At 39.3% G+C, this 19,636-nt stretch overlaps 1 protein-coding gene across 5 annotated transcripts in view; it reads right to left on the bottom strand.

Moving 5' to 3' along the window:
- Positions 1 to 16,951, bottom strand: part of LOC135090037 (uncharacterized) — a 30,817-nt gene extending 13,866 nt beyond the window's left edge. For 2 of the 5 annotated variants that reach the window (XM_063986267.1, XM_063986268.1), the window contains exons 1-8: positions 16,478 to 16,628; positions 10,551 to 10,837; positions 9,845 to 9,940; positions 8,860 to 9,068; positions 2,333 to 2,651; positions 1,920 to 2,092; positions 1,328 to 1,418; positions 131 to 232 (exon numbers count right to left, since the gene is read on the bottom strand). In XM_063986267.1, the coding sequence (XP_063842337.1) occupies positions 131 to 232; positions 1,328 to 1,418; positions 1,920 to 2,092; positions 2,333 to 2,651; positions 8,860 to 9,068; positions 9,845 to 9,940; positions 10,551 to 10,837; positions 16,478 to 16,541 (1,341 nt within the window). In that variant the 5' untranslated portion in view covers positions 16,542 to 16,628. Of the gene's footprint in view, positions 1 to 130; positions 233 to 1,327; positions 1,419 to 1,919; positions 2,093 to 2,332; positions 2,652 to 8,859; positions 9,069 to 9,844; positions 9,941 to 10,550; positions 10,838 to 16,477; positions 16,629 to 16,826 lie in introns of those variants that run through there. The other 3 variants (XM_063986269.1, XM_063986271.1, XM_063986270.1) reach the window with 3 other exon arrangements.
- Positions 16,952 to 19,636: the final 2,685 nt, after the last annotated feature.

Raw genomic sequence — 19,636 nt, 5'->3', positions numbered from 1 at the left:
GAACTGCTACCACCTTGGAATTCTTAGAATTAGACAACAGAGACGTGCCAAAAAAGATAGATCACACCATAAGGAGGTAACATGTAACAGCCAAGTGATGTAAAAAGGTGGTACAAAAAAGGAGGTGTACCCTGAGGTGGTTGATGGAAGCCACGTGACGTTCGTACTCCATGCGGGTTGGGAAGGTGATGCAACACAATCCACAGCGCGGGTGTAGGTAGTGGCGCTGCATCTGTCAGGGAGGAAATAACACAGTCACTTCCCTCTTCCTCTTTGATGAAACCAAGTATTGTTATGTTTTTTTGTTTTATTGGTGCTAGCATTCATGATGCAGTCATCTACCTATGTAGCTATATATTTCAGGCTAATATGTCTCCCCCTACACACACACACACACAACTTGCTAGCTTGGTGGTATTGTCCCTCAAGTACACTGAGGTTCACACCACAATTACAACACAGGATCTATCACTGTGCAGTGAGCAATAACTGTCCTCAAGCAAGAGGATAATGTGTGTGGCATGTGAATGCCTTACCCAATTAAATCATAATATCTTAAGCACTCTCCAAGAGGGCATAACTGGAGGCCCATGATGAATTACCCAACTTGCCCAAGACACACACACATTCGCACACATTCCCCACAACCAACTGAAAAAAAATGTTCATTAGATCCTTGCCACCATGGATGGAAAGGACAGACCCTCACTCAGCCACTCTTGTATATGGGTTCAGTACACAAGCATATCTGGGCCTAACAGCAACACAGGATTACTCAGCTTACATCATAACAGTTCAGTCTTACCACACCAAGTGATCAGACAAGATGTCATCCTTACTGCATGCAGCAAGTGTTCACCATGCTCTGTAAAGTATTCAGGATAGGGTGAGGATGGGGGGCTGGAAAGGCAAAATTGCTGCACTACTACGCTGCTACTATGCCCTAACTGTGGGCCTTGTCGGACCTTCCTGCGGCAGTGCTGGGTACAACCGCTTCCTACTACTTGAATACATCCAGGCAATCAGGCATGTACCAGACTCTGTTGATCTTCACCACACACTTACACTCCAATCAGTGCATACTACACAAGCATCATTTCAGTATAATCCAGTCACCGTGTAGTCACCATGCCATGCTGGTCCTACACAGCACTCTTTCCATCACCATCAGCTGTTTTTCACTTGTCAATGAAATCCACATCATCCTTTGCAATTTGTTATGTCATGCTGTCCAAATAAAGCCACTCCGGAAGTAGATAGAGCAACACACACACACACACAAACACACACAGTGAGCTTAAAACCTTTAGCCACATTTCTGACCCACCCTGTGTAACTTGCTCCTGTTGTGCTGGTTGATGCCTTCACTGGTGTTGCTGCCCAGACACTTGAACGCCAGCTTGCATGCATTGCAGAACCTGAGGAATGTAACTATCATCACCATCAGGAATTCTACTTATCATATTAAATTACTTTACACTTCAGTCTCATGTCTTTGTATATCCTCTTTCATAATCAACTTTAGGTATTGCTGTATAAATCCCTGTACTTCTTTTGGGTGGTCCCATAAGGGGTTGCCACAGCAGATCACCCCTCTCCACCTTACTCTTCTGTTACACCCACCACCTGCATGTCTTGCCTCAATGCATCAATAAACCTTCTATCTGGTATTTCTCCTTGCCAGGCAGGTCTACCTCCAGTTACATCTTCCTTGTGCATTCCTTCTCTTCCCCACATATGGCCGAACTACACGTCTTCCCTCACTGCCTTTATCTTAAAACCAACCTACACGTGTTGTCCTAGTATTATTTTCTAATTTTCTGGCCTAATAATCATTCTACATGAACATGGAAAATATTCAATACTACTACCTCTAAAAGTACCTCCTGTCTTTTACAAAGATCATTTCTAAGATGTACCTGGATACTACAGTTTTAAATTCTTCAGGGTTCTCCTCCCTCCACTTGTTCTCAATGTCCCTCTGCTGCTGCCTCTGCTGTACACGTATCTTGCGCAGGACAACAGTGTGTTTCCTTGCAAGTCTCTGAAGCCGTGACTTATGATAGTCACTTATCAGGTGCATCTTGTATTCCTGCAAGGAAATATTTTCACTTTTAGACATTTACAGCTGATGTGAAACAGAATCATACCAAAATATTCATAGACTCTAACAATGCAACAGTTATTTCAATCTTTTTAATCCTAAATTCTATCTATCCACAACAGAATTATCACTCATTTGCTCTATAACTTCAAGTTTAACAAGCCGATACGAATTTTCATTTGTATTTCAAACAAAGTGTGTGGGCATCTGATATGCCATGGGACTGACCTTGAAAGTGATCGACTTCTGGTTGGGACAGTGCGGGCACCTGAGCTCCACAAAGAGTCTGCCAGCCACCCTCCTCACGTGGCCGTCACTGTTCACCGCCCGCTCTCCATCAGCTCTTATGGTCACCTGCACTCCACTGGGTCCCGACTCACCTTCCATGCCTTCAGCCATGTTCCGGTGGCCTCGCTCCTCCTCTGACCCTGAAGTGTGGTGCTCCCTCTCCCTCGGGTGCTCCATGCCCTCCAGGCCGTCATCCTCCATCAACTCAAGGTCACGGTGAGAATCTCGTTCCCCACCATTGGGATCTACTTTGTCCATTCTGACAATCAGTAGCACCACAAATTAATTCCCTGCTATATCTGGATCACACATTTAGGAGACTAAGCTCTCTACATCACACTCTCCTTACTTATCACTACCTACTGTTTTATTTTTTTTAGGTGGGGAGCATGAATTAAGTTATTTTTCATTATTTGTGCATGTGCGTAAGTACACACACACACACACACACACACACACACACACACACACACACACACACACACACACACACACACACTTTCAATGTACAAATTATAAGCAGTATATGTAGGTGTCTAAAACCATTCCCTACAATTTTAATAAGAAAACTTGAGAACTTTTAAGTTTTAATTATAATGGGTGTTTCTCAATAACTTATGAGCTCCTGAGTTCAAGTTTTCCCAAAGGTATAAATGTACCTATGTCACTAACTTTGGAAAAGTAACAATTCTGTCATAGAAAACAGTCTGTTTCCCAAACTAAGCCAGTTCAATACAGGGAATGTTTCCTTTGATAAACTGCCTTTCCTTCACTAATTACTTGCCTACCAAACCTCCATCTCTAAAATTTCATAAAACTGTGTTCCGTCCAGCCTCATCCAATGCTTGTACCATTACTGGTCCTACACAGTTTGTTCCTTGACAGCAATATGGTACAGGCGAGATTACTCGTGACTGATCAGCCACTGTCTACACAGTCTTCTCCCTCTGCTGCCTTTTGGCATTCAACTTCCCTCCTCCTGTCAGCATCAGTGCTATCACAATCAGTAGCAGACAAAATCATTATGTGTAGTAAGAGAACTTGAGAGAATTTAAACTTGAACAGGCAAGCTATCCATGGCTTGCATAGAGGCACATTTCTTCCTATTACACACTGGCATTTTGATAACTCTGTCCCTGCAACTGCATGTATTCAGATCATCATGGTCATACATAAGGAAACACTTGTTGAAGAAAAGCCATTTTGTTGAAGGAAACATTCCCTCAGTAACACCTACACCAGATTTACATCATTAATTAAATTACAAAAGTACGAAAAAAAAAAAAATACATCCATCACTGATAAGAATGTACACCCAACAATAAATTCAATACTGGCAGCCGTATGGAGAGCAATGGCTGGTATTGATACTTAGATATTCTATCTAGAAGTACATACATGTGCCCTCTACTTTACCATTAAAATCTATATAAATGGGCATCTACCTACATGACTTCATTATTCCCGCTAGAACATATTTGTTTGTCTTGTTCCCATTTGCCATTATATATATATATATATATATATATATATATATATATATATATATATATATATATATATATATATATATATATATATATATATATATATATATATATATATATATATATATATATATATATATACCCGGAATCAGTCAAAACTAGTTTTAACTAGGTATTTTCAATGTGTTGGTGAACAACTAGTAATACCTAGGCAAAACTAGTTATACCTTAATGTGTTTGATATAACTAGAAATATCAAAGTTTAACTAGTTAAATCTAGTTTTATCTGATCGTGTAAGTTAAAACTAGATTCAACAATGGTACTGAATGTCAAAAGTAGGTGAGGGATATGACCACTCGTTTGAGTACCATTTTTGGGGAACTCAAACATAACATCCCCATCTAACCTAACCTAACCTAACCTAATGCTACTTATACATATAAATGTTTTCCCCAGCACTACACCAGTTTCACTTTTAGTCTAACCTAGTTAGGTTAGGTTAGGTTAGGTTAGATGGGGATGTTATGTTTGAGTTCCCCAAAAATGGTACTCAAACGAGCAATGGTACTTAAACGAGTGGTCATATCCCTCACCTACTTTTGACATTCAGTACTGTTGTTGAATCTAGTTTTAACTTACATGATCAGATAAAACTAGATTTAACTAGTTAAACTTTGATATTTCTAGTTATATCAAACACATTAAGGTATAACTAGTTTTGCCTAGGTAATACTAGTTGTTCACCAACACACTGAAAATACCTAGTTAAAACTAGTTTTGACTGATTCCGGGTTTTGACTGTAACATATATATATATATATATATATATATATATATATATATATATATATATATATATATATATATATATATATATAAAATGATCCAGGCATCAAACAGTTAAGTTCTCCATGTGATTAACCAAACTGCTTTTTGAGGAATCTGTGAACTGGAGAGGAATGTCTTCCTGAGGTAAATTTGCTAACTAGAACAAATCTTTCTTTTGCTCACATTCCCTTTCTACAATTACTTCATACCTTTGTAATTAACATATAATGACATACAAGGTCAATCAACCTTGAGTAACTTAATTTCAAACATTTTTTTCTAGTATATAAATACATTATTTAATCAATTCTATCACTGCCTCACACTTCTTTACATGCAATGCTTATGAAATGTGAATATATTGATTAAATACCATTCTTACACCACCTGTCTTGATTATGATCTGTCCTAAGCTACAAAACAGAACTGATATCTTAACAGCAGTAAAAGGAGACCAGAAAATAAATAACCTGAGACCACACTAAAAGACAGTAAATAGGTGAGATAAAAGAAGCAATTATAAATAATTAAAATATAAATGTAAAACATAATTCAAACAAAATAAATCAATACCACATGAAAACTGAATAGCACCAACACTAGCATGTCACAGTGAGACAAACATAGAATTACAACCAAGGGAAAATGTTTAAAGGGTGAAGTGATTCACCACCCTGGTGAAAACATTGCAAATATGGCAAAGTTTGTTCAGTGTATTTCTTTAGGGGCAATATGAGGTGCGAGATGGCTGGTTCCGTGTTATCCATGCTGCAAGCAACCCTGCTTCAATATACAAAGTTATGGATAGGTATTGCGGTTTTACTTGTTTTGCATAGACTCTACCAGTTGATATCACACAGACAACATGACCCAGAAAATTGTTCCACAAGATGCATGCTGCAAAATAAGCAAGATTTACAGTGTAATGGTGATTCTTGTACAAATTGGAAGGAAAACTGGTTTATCACCTGTGCCTAATAAAAACTCTGGCCATTGCCAGAAGACTCCTGTAGGGACTGTGAATGTGGTACAGCATTTTGTGGAGTCTGTCTTGCATGTGGCAGCAAGAAAGCAAGTGAAGGAAGTGAATCTTGTGTTTATGAGATGTCTGAGAGAACAGATGGCAAACCAATAGTTTTCTTCCTATGACTCACATATTACTGCTGCAATGTCAACTTTCCTACACTCAACTTTTCATTCAGAACAACTATGAGAGCCATCTAGTCTATGTGCTTTCCACAAAACCACAACTCAGTTGTAACTATGTAAACTGAAACAAGCTCCTACACAGCATCAACACTGATAGATGCCTGTGAGCAATTAATGCCAAGCAGGAGCATCAGAGCTACAGTGCCATCATGCAGCTCAAACTTTTTGTTTCACATATCATCCTTAAGAATACAACAAAATTTGTCATAATATCAGTCTTCACAAGGGCAACAAATCTTTTTGCTAAGCAGTCTACATATGATGTCTATTCCGCAGAAGTCCCCTAAGAGATAGCCATGACAGAAGTCACCATTTATTTCTGCTCTTACATGTTCTAATCCTCTCCACTCACCCCTTTGTCTTTCTGCTTCACAAGAGGTCGTCTTGCACCCACGCCATCTATCATATTTATGCATCACATTTTATTCTTTCACCCGAACTTAAAATACATTTTCATTACCTTCACTGTTTATTCTTCACACATTGAATGTCACTTGTTAAGTAACTTATTTCAATAGTCTGAATTCTTAAGCTTGGCTTGTCATTCCATATTTTTATCTCACTTGCATATTTGTGTTGGTGCAATTATTCCCTCATGTAGACAATTTCTTTACTTTCATGCCTACTGTCATACAATACAAATAAATGCATCTAGATCAGAAATTATATAGACTGGAGAATCCACTATAAATTTTAATTTAGCCAGAGTAAACTTCCAGCAAGTCTGTGCCTGAGTGTTGTTTTCTCATACTGTTAGCAAGCAGAAATAAATTATATAAATAAATAAATAGAAATAAATAAACTAATTAATTAATTAATTAACTAAACAAAAGTCAGTGGGCAGCCATCACTTGCATCGCTATTAATTTGAAAACACACTGTGATGTGACTGTCTGTGACTTCTGATAAGTTATTACCTCACCATGAGTCACCACATGCTATTCATGTCATATACAAGTCATCTCATGTTATAGAGTTCCTGGTGAGGGGTGACTGTGTCAAGGCGAAATGCTACGTAGGCCACAACACAGCCGTGGTAAAGACCTGACAATAAATACAGTGGCCTCTCACATGAAATTTTGTAATTCCGAACATATACTTTGCTCGCACAAAAATCTGACTCTTCAGTAATACAAAGTAAATATAAATGACATTTCTGAGAATTGTTTAGCTCTGTGGGAGTAAATGAGGCTGTGCACTGATGCACTGGAGGACTTCTCCCTACTCTCACAAAATCTTCTCAGTTGTTCAAGACTATAAAGTACATCTTTAGCACCATCACCAGCCTAATACAGGATGTAGACAAAGCCTATCTTCTCCCATATACATTCTGGCTTATATCCTAACCAATGTTCTACCACTACATCAACAAAAGCATGTCTCACTGTACATATGATGCTCAACTTCCACAAAGCACACAGACATCAAAATGTGAAGCCAAAGCTGTCACACTCAATTAAAGAGTGTACCATCTATACCCATACTCAAGCAAACCCCAGTTAACGAATGAACTGCCTTATAAAATGAAGAGATAAATAATCACCCACAGACAGATGAGGAGAAACTTTTCTAATAGTAGGAAAAAGCCATCCAGCACACCAATGCACAAACTTTACTAATGCCTACTGAACTATGCTGGTCCTTACTGGATACCTCCCTACACCTGTGCAGCAATACTGTGTCCATCAATTTGAGAAGTGTGAATGTCTCCTTAATGTCATTTTTATTTTTAACGTCAAATAATTTTGTATACTGCCTATTTATTATTATTATTATTTATTATTTTTCTTTTTTTACATATATTTTTTTTTCATACTTCACACCTGACATCAGTCTGGTGAATACTTTTGGGACAGCACCAAAATATAAATTCTCATGGCAACAAGCTACCCTCATTTGACAACACAGCAAGTACTGCCATACAAAAACTTTACTCCTCCATCATAATCATATAGACATGTTTAGCACTTCTATCTGTACTGAGATGGATCAACTAAACAGTCATATTCATCCAGCTGGCAGAATCACCCATCTGGTCTAACACAATCCCCAATGGTTTTGCCTGGGTGGGCACCTGCTACAGTAACTACTTAAGTCACCCTAACTGAATACAGTGAGTATATTACAAGACAGCACACCCCTCCTGTTTACTTGCAGCCTAATAAATTTCTGCTGACACAGCAAATTATGTAATATTATGTAATATAAGTGCATACAATAAAAATACATGAAAAATATTCAGAGCCATTTACTGTCACTCCTTAGTAATATGTCTTACTAAAGTTATGATTAAGTATCTGTGTAAAATGAGGCTATAATAATGGACACCTAATTCCACATCAGCCTATCCAGCACTCAACAGCAATCTGGTCACAGTCACACACATCACACCAACATCCACATTCACTGCTCTTACTTCTGAAAAGGGCAAGAAGAGATTAGTTTTGTCAAGAGAGATAATACTTCCATCTTACAATTCTTCCACAAGAGTTTCTTGTCAGATGGAACAGAATGAGGTGAGGTGGTCCAAGGTCTTGGTTTCCTTCCTTCCTTCTGGGATTGTTCATCAATCAGTTCCTTCATGTCATGTGGTGGTCTTATGCTTGATGCAACATGCAATCCTCACTGGACTTCAGCCTTGCCATTGGTGTCAGTCATTTTACAGGTGCATATACATTTACAAGGATATTCATAAGTATGCATACACAAGTTTTCAATCATATGGCCTGGTGTTTCCTTAACAAGAGTTTAGCTGGTTGTTGGCATGAGAGGTGAAAGCCTGTTCTCTTCATCATCTGGATGTTCCACTTCCTTCATAGATACACCATAATAGGTTCATGTTAGCATCAACTCACTACAAATTATCCTTCATATCTCTCCTCTGCTGGAAGAATCAGAAACTCATTTAAACCATGTCACACACACTTTCTGGTGGTGTTTACCTCTGTCGTTTGTAAGTGGGGCCTGGGTGCATTTGGGGTGACAACCTCCTCTTGGAAGAGCCAGGAGGGTATCTGTTGCCATACTGGTGGCGAGGGGAGCCGGCGTTGACTTTCTCTCGCTCAAAGTGATGGCCGCGCCCCTCCTCGTTGTGCCACCTGCTATCATATCTGCGGGGCTCTCCGTAAGGCCTGCGTGGTCGCATCTCCTCCTGGGTGAATGAGACTCACAGGTTGAGGTTCATCACGTCAGCCAAGGGCACTGCCTAGAGGCTCATGATGACCTCCACACAATTGGGATTAAGGACATAGCTACTACTGTACATCTAAGTGCCTACTTGTGCACACACCTCCATCTCTGATAACAGCAATTTTTTGATGCTTGGAATGTTACCCAAGTTCATTCTTTATAAAACCTCTGGAGTCAATAACCCAATGTGTAAGTGGGATTATTCCTTGCTTATCTAATACAGGCAAAATTAACTTTCAGTTACCTGCATCTCTTTACTGAGGCTGGCATGTCTTCAGAAATCTTTAAGTGCTAGTACTAGTACTTCTCTCTCACTCTCCATACTCACAGGCTCATCTCATGAGTCTCCTCCTTCCACCAATCGAGCTGTTGTCTCTAGTTATGCTCTTTTGAAGCTCTAGGTTTGCATCAAATGTTGAGTAACTGTGGTGCTTCCATTCTGAGCTTGAATTTGTGTGTATTCTTTTGATATAACATTCTAGTCAATACTTCTTCTGGGAGTATTTAGGGCAAGTAGAGCTTCTCCAGTTAATTTCCTATTGTAATACATGATTTATAAAATAGTATTCAGTTACATACCACACTACAAAGTTAAGGTGATTACATGATCAAAATTAAAGAAAGCAATGAATTACACTTGAGTAAACAGGACAGTATCCATCTACTTAAAGTCAGTGAAGGTCTAAATATTAACTGTTCATACTGCACATGTGTGAGACAGCCGGAGCAATGACCTACCTTGTAGTAACCTCCTCGTCCCTCACGCCGGTTGTCCCTGTTGCGGTAGTTAGGTTCCCTGTTGTCTCGGAAACCTCCACGAGGATCCTTATCCTCCTGTTTAGCAAGATGTAAATTTAAGGGGCTCTTGCAGGCTTCTTACTAAGTCAATGTGGTTTAGATAGCTAAAGGTTAAGACAGAAGGATAACTGTTGAGTTACCAATCAACAGGACACACTTACAGAAAATCGTTACTACCATAACTTTCTATTCACAGATACAATACAGATGTATAAAGAAAGATAAAAGAATGAAAATACAAAATCAGACAGTTTTGTTCTTTAGGAACAATAGAAAAAGTTTGAGTCATACCAATATAATAAGTGTGACTTAAACAATCACCCTTACAATCAACAAGTATTTGTGCACCATTGTGTGAGCCTTGAAAACTTCACACGTGCCCCATCAGGCAAGCCACAAGGAAGCAGGCTACCATCAGATGACTAGGGTTGATCCATGCTAACATGACACCTGCCATTCAAAATTATCATGATCACAAACCTTCTCATACAAGATGTACTCCTAATCCCCAAAAGAAATTAAGAAAAGAAATTGGAAAAAGTATGAATATGCCAAATGATATTTGATACATATCTTCAAAACTTTCAACAGCATATGTCATGCATCTGATCAGATTCAAAACAAGAAAAGTTTCGCTACCACTCACCGAGGTTTTCAGGACAGAGTTAATGATGGCCGTTGTAAGTGCGAGCTGGGCATCTGGTCCCAGCGATGCCAGCAGCTTCTCTGGGTCAGCATGTCGCATGCCGGGCCTCGGGGAGCGCCCACCACCATGGTTGTGCTGGTGGTGGTAGTCAGATCTATTGCCCCGATTGCCTCCCTTGTGCATCCACTGGCCGCCCCGGTGCCCATAGCCACCGTGGTGCTGGTGCTGGTGCTGGTGGGGATGGTGGCCGCCCCGCATCCCCCGGCCATGTGGACGTGATGACATGTCTGTGCAGGCAAAGAAGGTGACTGTCTCAGACCCAAGGTGGTGTTTTTCCCTGACATCATGGTGTATCTAGGGTATTCTCCAACAACATACAGGTACTGTGTCTTTTTAGCTTTCCAATAAGGGTCATGGTTGACAAGATCAATGACAGCACCGTGCAGTAATTTTGCAGTTCAGCACAAGTTATAGAATGGTACACCCTGGTGGCTTACACCAGAAGTATGTATTGGCACAACATTAATCAACATCAAGGGGGAAAACATTACATACTTCCTAAAAGTAAATAAATATGTAAATAAATTGGTAGTGATTTACTTTTTCACAATAATGTTCTAAATGAATGAAAATTTTACTTTCCATTGCCTAGTAAATTCTGATAAACTTTCAAAGAATTCATTTTTAATGGATGTTAATGGCAAAGTATACCCTGGGATAGGGTTAGGCTGCACCATTAGACAACATTTAGTTTTAAAAAGCCCTTCACTTGTATGAAACCAGGACTGAGCCATGGCAGTCATGCACAACTGAGATACTGATGCATGACAGTGACAAAGAGAATGTGCAGGATAAGTGTTGGGAGCTTGTAACATTTGCTTTGATTTAACTTTGAAAAGCCTTTCACTGTATTTTTGTCTTAACACTCAAAAATTCTCATTCCTATACATCCTCAAGCCTACTGGAGGGAGGAGAGAATATTATAGAATGCATCTTAGGGATCTGCAATAAAAGGACTTAAAATCATGGAAAATATATCAATGTAGAGGAAAAGCATGTTATTTAGAACAAAGTGAATTATGGTGACATAAAAAGTACATCCATTTTGTCCAAAGGTCCTTTCCATCGTGACGTTGGTCCGTACAAGAAGCACTCCCTTGGGGGTCAGGACTTGGATGGTTAACACACACAGAGATCTTGGCATTCTGCTTGATACATTCTTACATTTCCATATGCTATAATATCTATTGTAAACAAGGCTGCAGGACTGTCTGCTAATTTGCTGAAATCAACTGTCTGTTGTGCCTAAGATTTTGTTTACCCTTTTTGCAACTCATGTAAGATCTATTAAGAATATATTTCGTGCCTAAGGAATACTGGATTCCATGGTGATTTAAGGCTATTGAAATCTGTTCAAACATCTTCAACAAGACATATTGAAGGCATGAATGGATTGCCCGATGCCAAACGTCTGAAAGATCTTGACCTTTATTCCATACAGAAACACTGAATTAGTGTTGATCTAATTAAGTCTTGGAAGATCTTCCATTTGGAAAGCTCCACATCTGATGAGCTACTCATTTTGCCACCCTATGGATACACTAGGAGACATAGGTATAAAATTGCTCAACTCAGCTGTACTGATTCTAAGACTTGATTCTTCTCTCTTTGAGTTGTGGCTCTCTGGTGTGACCTGCCAGGCAGCACTGTTGTCATCAACTCACTTAATGTCTTCAAATCTGCACTTCACAATATATTTGGGGGAATTTTACTTGATTTTGTTTTGGTACACTACACATTTCACAGCACATTCTCTATCATATGGATTTACATATGGTTCTGGCACTTTTGGGTACACTTTCCAGTCTTCTCTATGTTTTACATACTGTGTTTGTTGTTCTTCACTGGTGACTGAGGTAACTGCACCATCCAAGCTAGATTTTTTTTTTTTATGTTCATGCAGGACACATTTTCAAGTTTATCTTTAAACTTGAGAAAACAGTGACAGACCCATGAGATTCACGGAAACAACACAAATTATTTAAGAGGCAGCATTTGTCAAATCAGATTGGTACGAAATTTAGTGTGCAAATATTTGTATCCTTTTCGTCTCATCAACCCATCTCCTCTAACTGTCTTCAGCCTCTTTCTCATCACTGCAATGTTGCATCTTTTGCTATCTTCTACTGCTATTTTCATGCTAACTGCTCTTCTGATCTTGCTAACTGCATGCCTCCCCTCCTCCCGTGGCCTCACTGCACAAGACTTTCTTCTTTCTCTCACCCCTATTCTGTCCACCTCTCTCATGCAAGAGTTCATCAGTATTCTCAATCATTCATCCCTTTCTCTGGTAATCTCTGGAACTCCCTGCCTGCTTCAGTATTCCCACCTTCCTATGACTTGAGCTCCTTCAATAGGAGGTTTCAAGACACTTATCCTTCAATTTTTGACTACCACTTTGGACCACAAAAAACAAAACAAAAAATCAACATAAAATTTTCATATTTAATTAAGATTCAATAACTGGATTGGAAGAAAAAATCTCACTCCTAAAATGGCATTAATTAATGCATTTTAGCATTAATGCCATTTTGGCATTCTTAATATCTCAAAACTTTCTTAGTATTTGTTTGAAAACATGTCTGGATATGCTGATTATGTTAAGCTTTATTCCATTATAGCAGATTTTAGTATTTGCATTCTATATATGGAAGAAAAGAAATACTTATTACACAATTTGCCTGTTTTCCCAAGAAAGAAAATACTAAGATATGGTTAAACTTTATTAGAAATGTCACAGTAAAAAAATTTGTCACCTTCTCTTACTTGAAAACAACACTAAAGCTGGATTCACACAAGCCCCTTTTTGTGGCCCAATGGAGAAGATAGGGTAACAACATAAGCAGAAGGATTAGAGGTTAGGAAAAGGTCAACAATGTTGGGTGTATCTTCAAGTTTCTTTGCATATACAATCTACATTTCATGCAAATCTATTTCTATCAGAGATCTATACTTGTCTATGAACTATTAGAATTTGAGAAAAATCTGCCTGTCAGTCAAGCTGCCCCCCCTCCCCTGCTCCTCTCTCTCTCTCTCTCTCTCTCTCTCTCTCTCTCTCTCTCTCTCTCTCTCTCTCTCTCTCTCTCTCTCTCTCTCCATTGTGAATTTTGTTTAAATGTGATAGGCTTCCTTTTAGATTTAACATTTTCCTTAAACTATGATGTTACATTTTTATTCTTTAGTTACGACTTTTTTCCACACCACCATCGAGGTAAAAGTCAAGGCACACTGGTGGCTTTCGCTGTTCAGGCAACATCTCGAGGGGTCAAGTAATGACCCCCTATTAGCCTTTTCTTCCCCAAAAAATACTTATTTACTGAATAAGTAAGCTCTTTTTCTTGGCTGTGGTGACAAGAACAAGCAGGAGTAGCTTCCATCCTGGCTGGCAGTGCGAGAGTAACTGACCATGGATTAACACAGTCACTCTGACCATGTGACCTCACTTGGTCACCCATGGGGATGTGACAGTGCCTGGAGGAACATTGCCAAGTAATGTGGTGTTTTCAAAAAAATGCATGTCATTAAAAAAACACATACTACACTAACTTGTCTTTTTATGAGCATCACAGTGTATGTATACTACAACACCATTTAATTTTGAGGTAGGAATTACCTGACATGAGGTGTGTCATGGTATAAGTGTGACAGCGGCGCAGGCCAGGGAACCCCCGGAAAGGACAATGCCTAAATACTAAATTCAAAATGGTCAGACCATAGTTCACCAGGATGGTCAGTGAAGGGAGAGGAAAGCCAAAGCTGGCAGTGAACATTGAAGTCTCCCAAGAATGGAGATCTCTGCAAAAGTGAAGAGTCAGAATGTGCTCCACTTTGGAAGTTAAGTAGTCAAAGAATTTCTTATAGTCAGAGGAGTTAGGTGAGAGGTATACAGCACAGGTAAATTTAGTTTGAGAGTGACTCTGTAGTAGTAGCCAGATGGTCAAAAACTTGGAAGATTAAAGACCATGGGGATGAGAGCAGGTTAAGTCACTGCACACATAAATGCAACATCCAGCTTTGGATTAAAAATGACGATAAAGAAAGTTAGAGGGAACAGAAAAGGGGCTATTGTCAGTTGCCTCAGACACCTGTGTTTCAGTGAAGAAAAGAAGATGTGGTGTTCTACAGAATGAAAATTAGATCCAAGACTGCAAATGTTGCAGAAACTAATGAAGAAAAGTTGAGGGGGCTGTAAGAAACTTAGGGTCGACACCAAAAGAGCAGTCCAACCTGGGGACATCTGTGGTCCCCTCCCCAAGTAAGGACTCCAAGGTTTGTGTAGGAGTCGCTATGGTAATTTTTTATTTTGAATGAAGGGTGTGTGTGTGTGTAATTAGGTGCTTGTGGTTTTATGTGAGAGAAGAGGGCAGGCTGTGACTGCCCTTTTGTGTTGTGAGACACACTTTGTGTTCAGTGAGGTCGCAGATGGATTTAATGATGGGTTCACAGCACCCCCTGATCCACTGCTTTTAGATCTCACTGGAAGTAATTATACATGGTCCCCACTAATTTCTGAGATACAATTCACGCCTAAGATACCGGTCTCCTCCAAGTGAAGTAGTCAGCAGTGTCCCACAGGGATCAGTTCTAGGGCCCTTATTCTTCCTCATAATGATTGGAGATATTGACATTAATGTTCAGCATTCAAGAATGACCTTTGCAGATGATACATGCATAGGGAGACCTGTCCTAACTCAACAAGATGCATCAGTTCTGCAGGCAGATCTAAACAATGTCACAGATTGGACTGAACAAAATAACATGGCTCTGAACAGTGGAAAATAAGATATGGCCAGTTACACCACATGACAAATTCAACTAAGCACAGGTGCCAAAACAACCTCATTACAGCCAAGAACCATGTTAAGGACTTGGGCATAGATATGAGCAACACTGCCACCTTCACACATCACATACAAACAACTGACTCAGCTACACAACTGTCTGGCTGGATCTTCAGAACTTTTCACACAAGAAGCCCTGAATGCATGGGCACCTAGTCTCTGGTACTGCCACAGCTGGAATACTGTTGCCAGCTGTGGTTGCCTCACAGAGTAGGGGAAATTGCCAAACTCAAAGCAGTCCAGAGATCATTCACAACCAGAATCCATGGAGTCCAGAACCTGAACTACTAGGAAAGGCTGAAACAACTGAAGCTATATTCACTCCAGCAATGTTGGTAAAGATATATTATAATACACGTTTGGTAAACCTTGGAAAACCTAGTTCCTAACGTGGGCCTCAAGGAACACCACCATCCCTGAAGAGGACACCTCTGCTGTGTGAGGAGGGGTGAAGGAGTCCCAGAGAGTGATCACTTTAGGCCACCAGTGTTTTACTTACAAGGACACACGCCTTTTTTCAACTTCCTGCCTCCTTAGTTTCAAGAGCTTGCCAATATATCTCCCAGCAAGCCAGATAACTGGCTGGCATCAACTCTTGACCAGTCCACCATACCAGGATATCCCTGTCTCAACAACAACTCTATATGTGAATACTCAAGATTCACTGCGCTGCCTGGTATCAGTGGAAGTCCACCTCAAATGCATCAGTAAAGGACGAGACTCAATGAAGTAAACAAAGTAAAAGTGGCATTATGACCGCAGCTGTCCCACAGTCTCCACAGGTGTCACACATGGCTGAATGAGCTGTCAATTCTTCAATCACCTAAACTTGTGGCATGTTTTTTTTTTTTTTTTTTTTTTTGCTGAAATGTCAAAAAAGCATTTCCCTTCATTACTACTCGCTTCTTGGGAGAAGAATCTTGTTTTAAATCTGGTTATGTGACGCAATGAGGTGCAAGGCAAGGCACTTCAGGGTTTTAAATATGAGCACCATTCTTTACACGTCAAAACATACAAGGCAATTACTTTTTTTAAGCACAGACTCCATTGGCTTGTGTAACCCAGGCCTCAGCCACTTGAAAACAAGCATCGCATCTCAAGGACCAATCCAATATTGATCACACGGCATTTCTCGACCCTTTCCAGTGTTCCTAGTGCTCCCAGGCATGACAGCAGGCACGTGGTGATCAACATGAGGGTCCAGGGAAGGGTGTGCGGTGTGCGTGTAGACAGCAGCGGTGTAAACAGTTATGCCACGAGTCGACGTCCCGCTCACCCTGGCCTCACCCTGCCTGGCCCAGCCACTACTCACACTGACACCACACACCACGCATCACCGGCTCACCCTGTACATCACAAAAGATCCTATACTTACTAACTAATCTAACCCTCAATGTGACAGGCGTATCTTCACGGAATTATTCTGGCACTGCAACAATTCACAAAGCCGCGACTTCGCATCCCAAAAGGCACCTCCTTGGAATGGCGGCTCAGGCCCCGAAGAAACTTAAATTATTCTTTACCTATCTAAGACAATATTTTCAAATCTGAAAAAGCAAAATTAATAGATTATTCATATTTTGCATATGTTTTGCTTCCAATAGGCTCTAAATTCATTTTCCCATCAAATAATTTTTTTACCGAAAAAAATATTATATCTTATTTCCATTACAATATTAAATGTTTATTAATTCAAAATTAAAACAAATAAAAAATATATATATACTTTTTTTTTATTTGACATAGATATTTTTTTCTGAAAAAGCTGTGTTTTAATTTTAGTGTAAAACCATTTCAATGGCGGGAGTTTCAAAAGAAGCTTTCCAGCTGTGAAATTAAAAGTGTACTATTCCTCTTTTAATAAAGGAAATATGCCAATGCTTAGAAACTAGCATACTGATATATACTTTATATATATTTCGTGTATGTACATGAAGGTTGTGAAAAGACCTTATAATTTATTTACTTTCAAGCCATCTCAATGGCGGGACTTTCAAAACTGAGGCTCGGTTTTGAACGATGTTAGGAGGAAGAGAGGAAATGCCCAGTGGAGGAAGGAGGAGAGTGGTGATTGGAGGAGGTTATAGAAGACCTATTAGCTAAAACACTAATTGGGGTGGAGGAGGAGTAGGAGGATGTGGCGGTGTTGGAAGAGGATAAAGGAGAGGGAAGGGGATCGAGGTGGAGGAGGAGGAGTGCAGGAAGGGTAGGGGGAAGAAAGAGAGGGCAGTATTGAAAGGAATAAGAAAGAGATCGGAGGAGGTAATAGCAGAAATACTAGTTAAAAAGTAATTTGGGTGGAGGAGCTGCTAGTGATGGTGGAAGGGATGGCGAAAGGGAGAGGGGGGGTTAGATGAGGAGGAAGGGGTCATGGAAGGGTGAGAGGAGAAAGAGATGGAGGAGGATGATCGAAGAAGTGGTGGTGATGGTGGTGTGGGGACGTTGGAAGAGATTAGGGAGGTGGAGGAGGAGGAGGAGGAGAGGGGAAGTGCAGGAATGGAGAAAGGAGGAAGAAATTAAGATCGATGGTATTTATCTATTTGTATTTACCTATTTCTATATTTTACAGGATTGAGTAGCCAATTATCATATATCTCTTTAAATTTATGCATATTGTCTGCATACATTGCCTTTTCTGGTAGTGAATTCCATAAATATGTAGCTGTATTTGGAAAACAGGATTTTTCTATGTCTTTGTTTCCTCTTCTTTTTCTCAGTTTCATTCTGTCCTCGTAGTGTTTCATTTCCTCTCGTAAACAAATTTGCTGTCAATTTTTCCTTTTTCCATCAAACATTTACACGCCATCATATCACCTCTTATTCTTCTTTCCCCTAGTTTGGGTAAATTCAACTTTTTCTAATCTTCGTACCATTCTTGATGCTGCCCTTTGAACTTTTTCAAATTTGGAAATATGTATTTTTTATTTATTTTGTTTTTATTTTTATTTTTATTTTTTTTTAAGTGTGGGCTCCATATCACCGCTGCATATTCTAATGTGGGTCTTATGAATTATATTATAAATTTCCTTATCATTTCTTCATTTATGTACGTGAACGTTATTCTCATATTTGCCAATATGACATACATGATTCCCACTTTATCATTTATGTGATTATCAATAGTTAGCTTATTATTTATTGTCACACCTAAATCTCTTTTCTCAGACTTTTTTTTTATTTCCTAATTTATATTTCCATTCTGGTCGTGATTCGCTTCTTCCAAAATTCAGAACATGACATTTATCAGCATTAAATTCCATCTGCCATTTATTACTCCATTCGTTCAACTTGTTAAGGGAATTTTGTAGCTCTCTACAGCAGTCTTCATTTTATACAGTTCTTTGAATTCTAGCGTCATCAGCAAACATGTTCATGTTTGGTAGCTGTGGAGAGGTGGGGGTGAGGGGAGACGCACTGATTATGGGAATGCACGTACGGTGGGTGGACCAGACGGAACAAGACATGTGGGTGAATGCTACTTAATAATGGAGCAGTGGATGGAGACTAGCAAAAGCAGAATGCAAACCCGTGAAGTCATATTTCGCTGCACACAACACAAGCGATACAAATTTTAACATTAGTTCTCACTCAGAGGAATAAACATACAAGAACAAGATTACGGGCCTCTTAACTCTGATATGTCCTGTATGTGTAAGATGAGAGAAAGGGTTGATGTAAAGTAAGTAACCAAATGTTTAGTAATATATTTGGGTTTGGCCTTAGTTTCATTTATTACCAATCATATACTTGAGCACAATTATTCAAGTTCAATAAGTCCTTGACTCGAAACTTGTGTACCATATAAAAATCTGTATCTGCCTATCCGAATCATTAAACCATTACAAAGCACAGGGCTTAAAACACTTTAATTTTGGTTCACCTTTTCAGATTCAAGGTTATGGAGACACTTTTTCCTTATCCCTGAGCAGATCGATAATCTACATTCCACCTGAGTAAAGTTCCTCTTGTTCCTATTCTTTATTTATTAATTGCTTAAGAATAACATCTCCATTCCCCTTGTCAAAGTGCGAAAACAAAAACAACCTCTGCAGTTGATAAAAGAACTGTTCAAATGGTTTAATTTTCTCTCGAAATAGCTAGCTTCGTTGATTTGTGTCAGAAAAGTTGTTAGATTAATAACGCCATGTATTAACTTACCTAATATATTTTATACTATCCTCTCTG

This window comes from Scylla paramamosain, chromosome 34 (assembly GCF_035594125.1).
Source record: "Scylla paramamosain isolate STU-SP2022 chromosome 34, ASM3559412v1, whole genome shotgun sequence".
In the NCBI taxonomy this organism is placed as follows: domain Eukaryota; kingdom Metazoa; phylum Arthropoda; class Malacostraca; order Decapoda; family Portunidae; genus Scylla; species Scylla paramamosain.
Note: the sequence above shows the minus strand (reverse complement) of the source record. Positions and strands in the feature narration are given on the sequence as shown.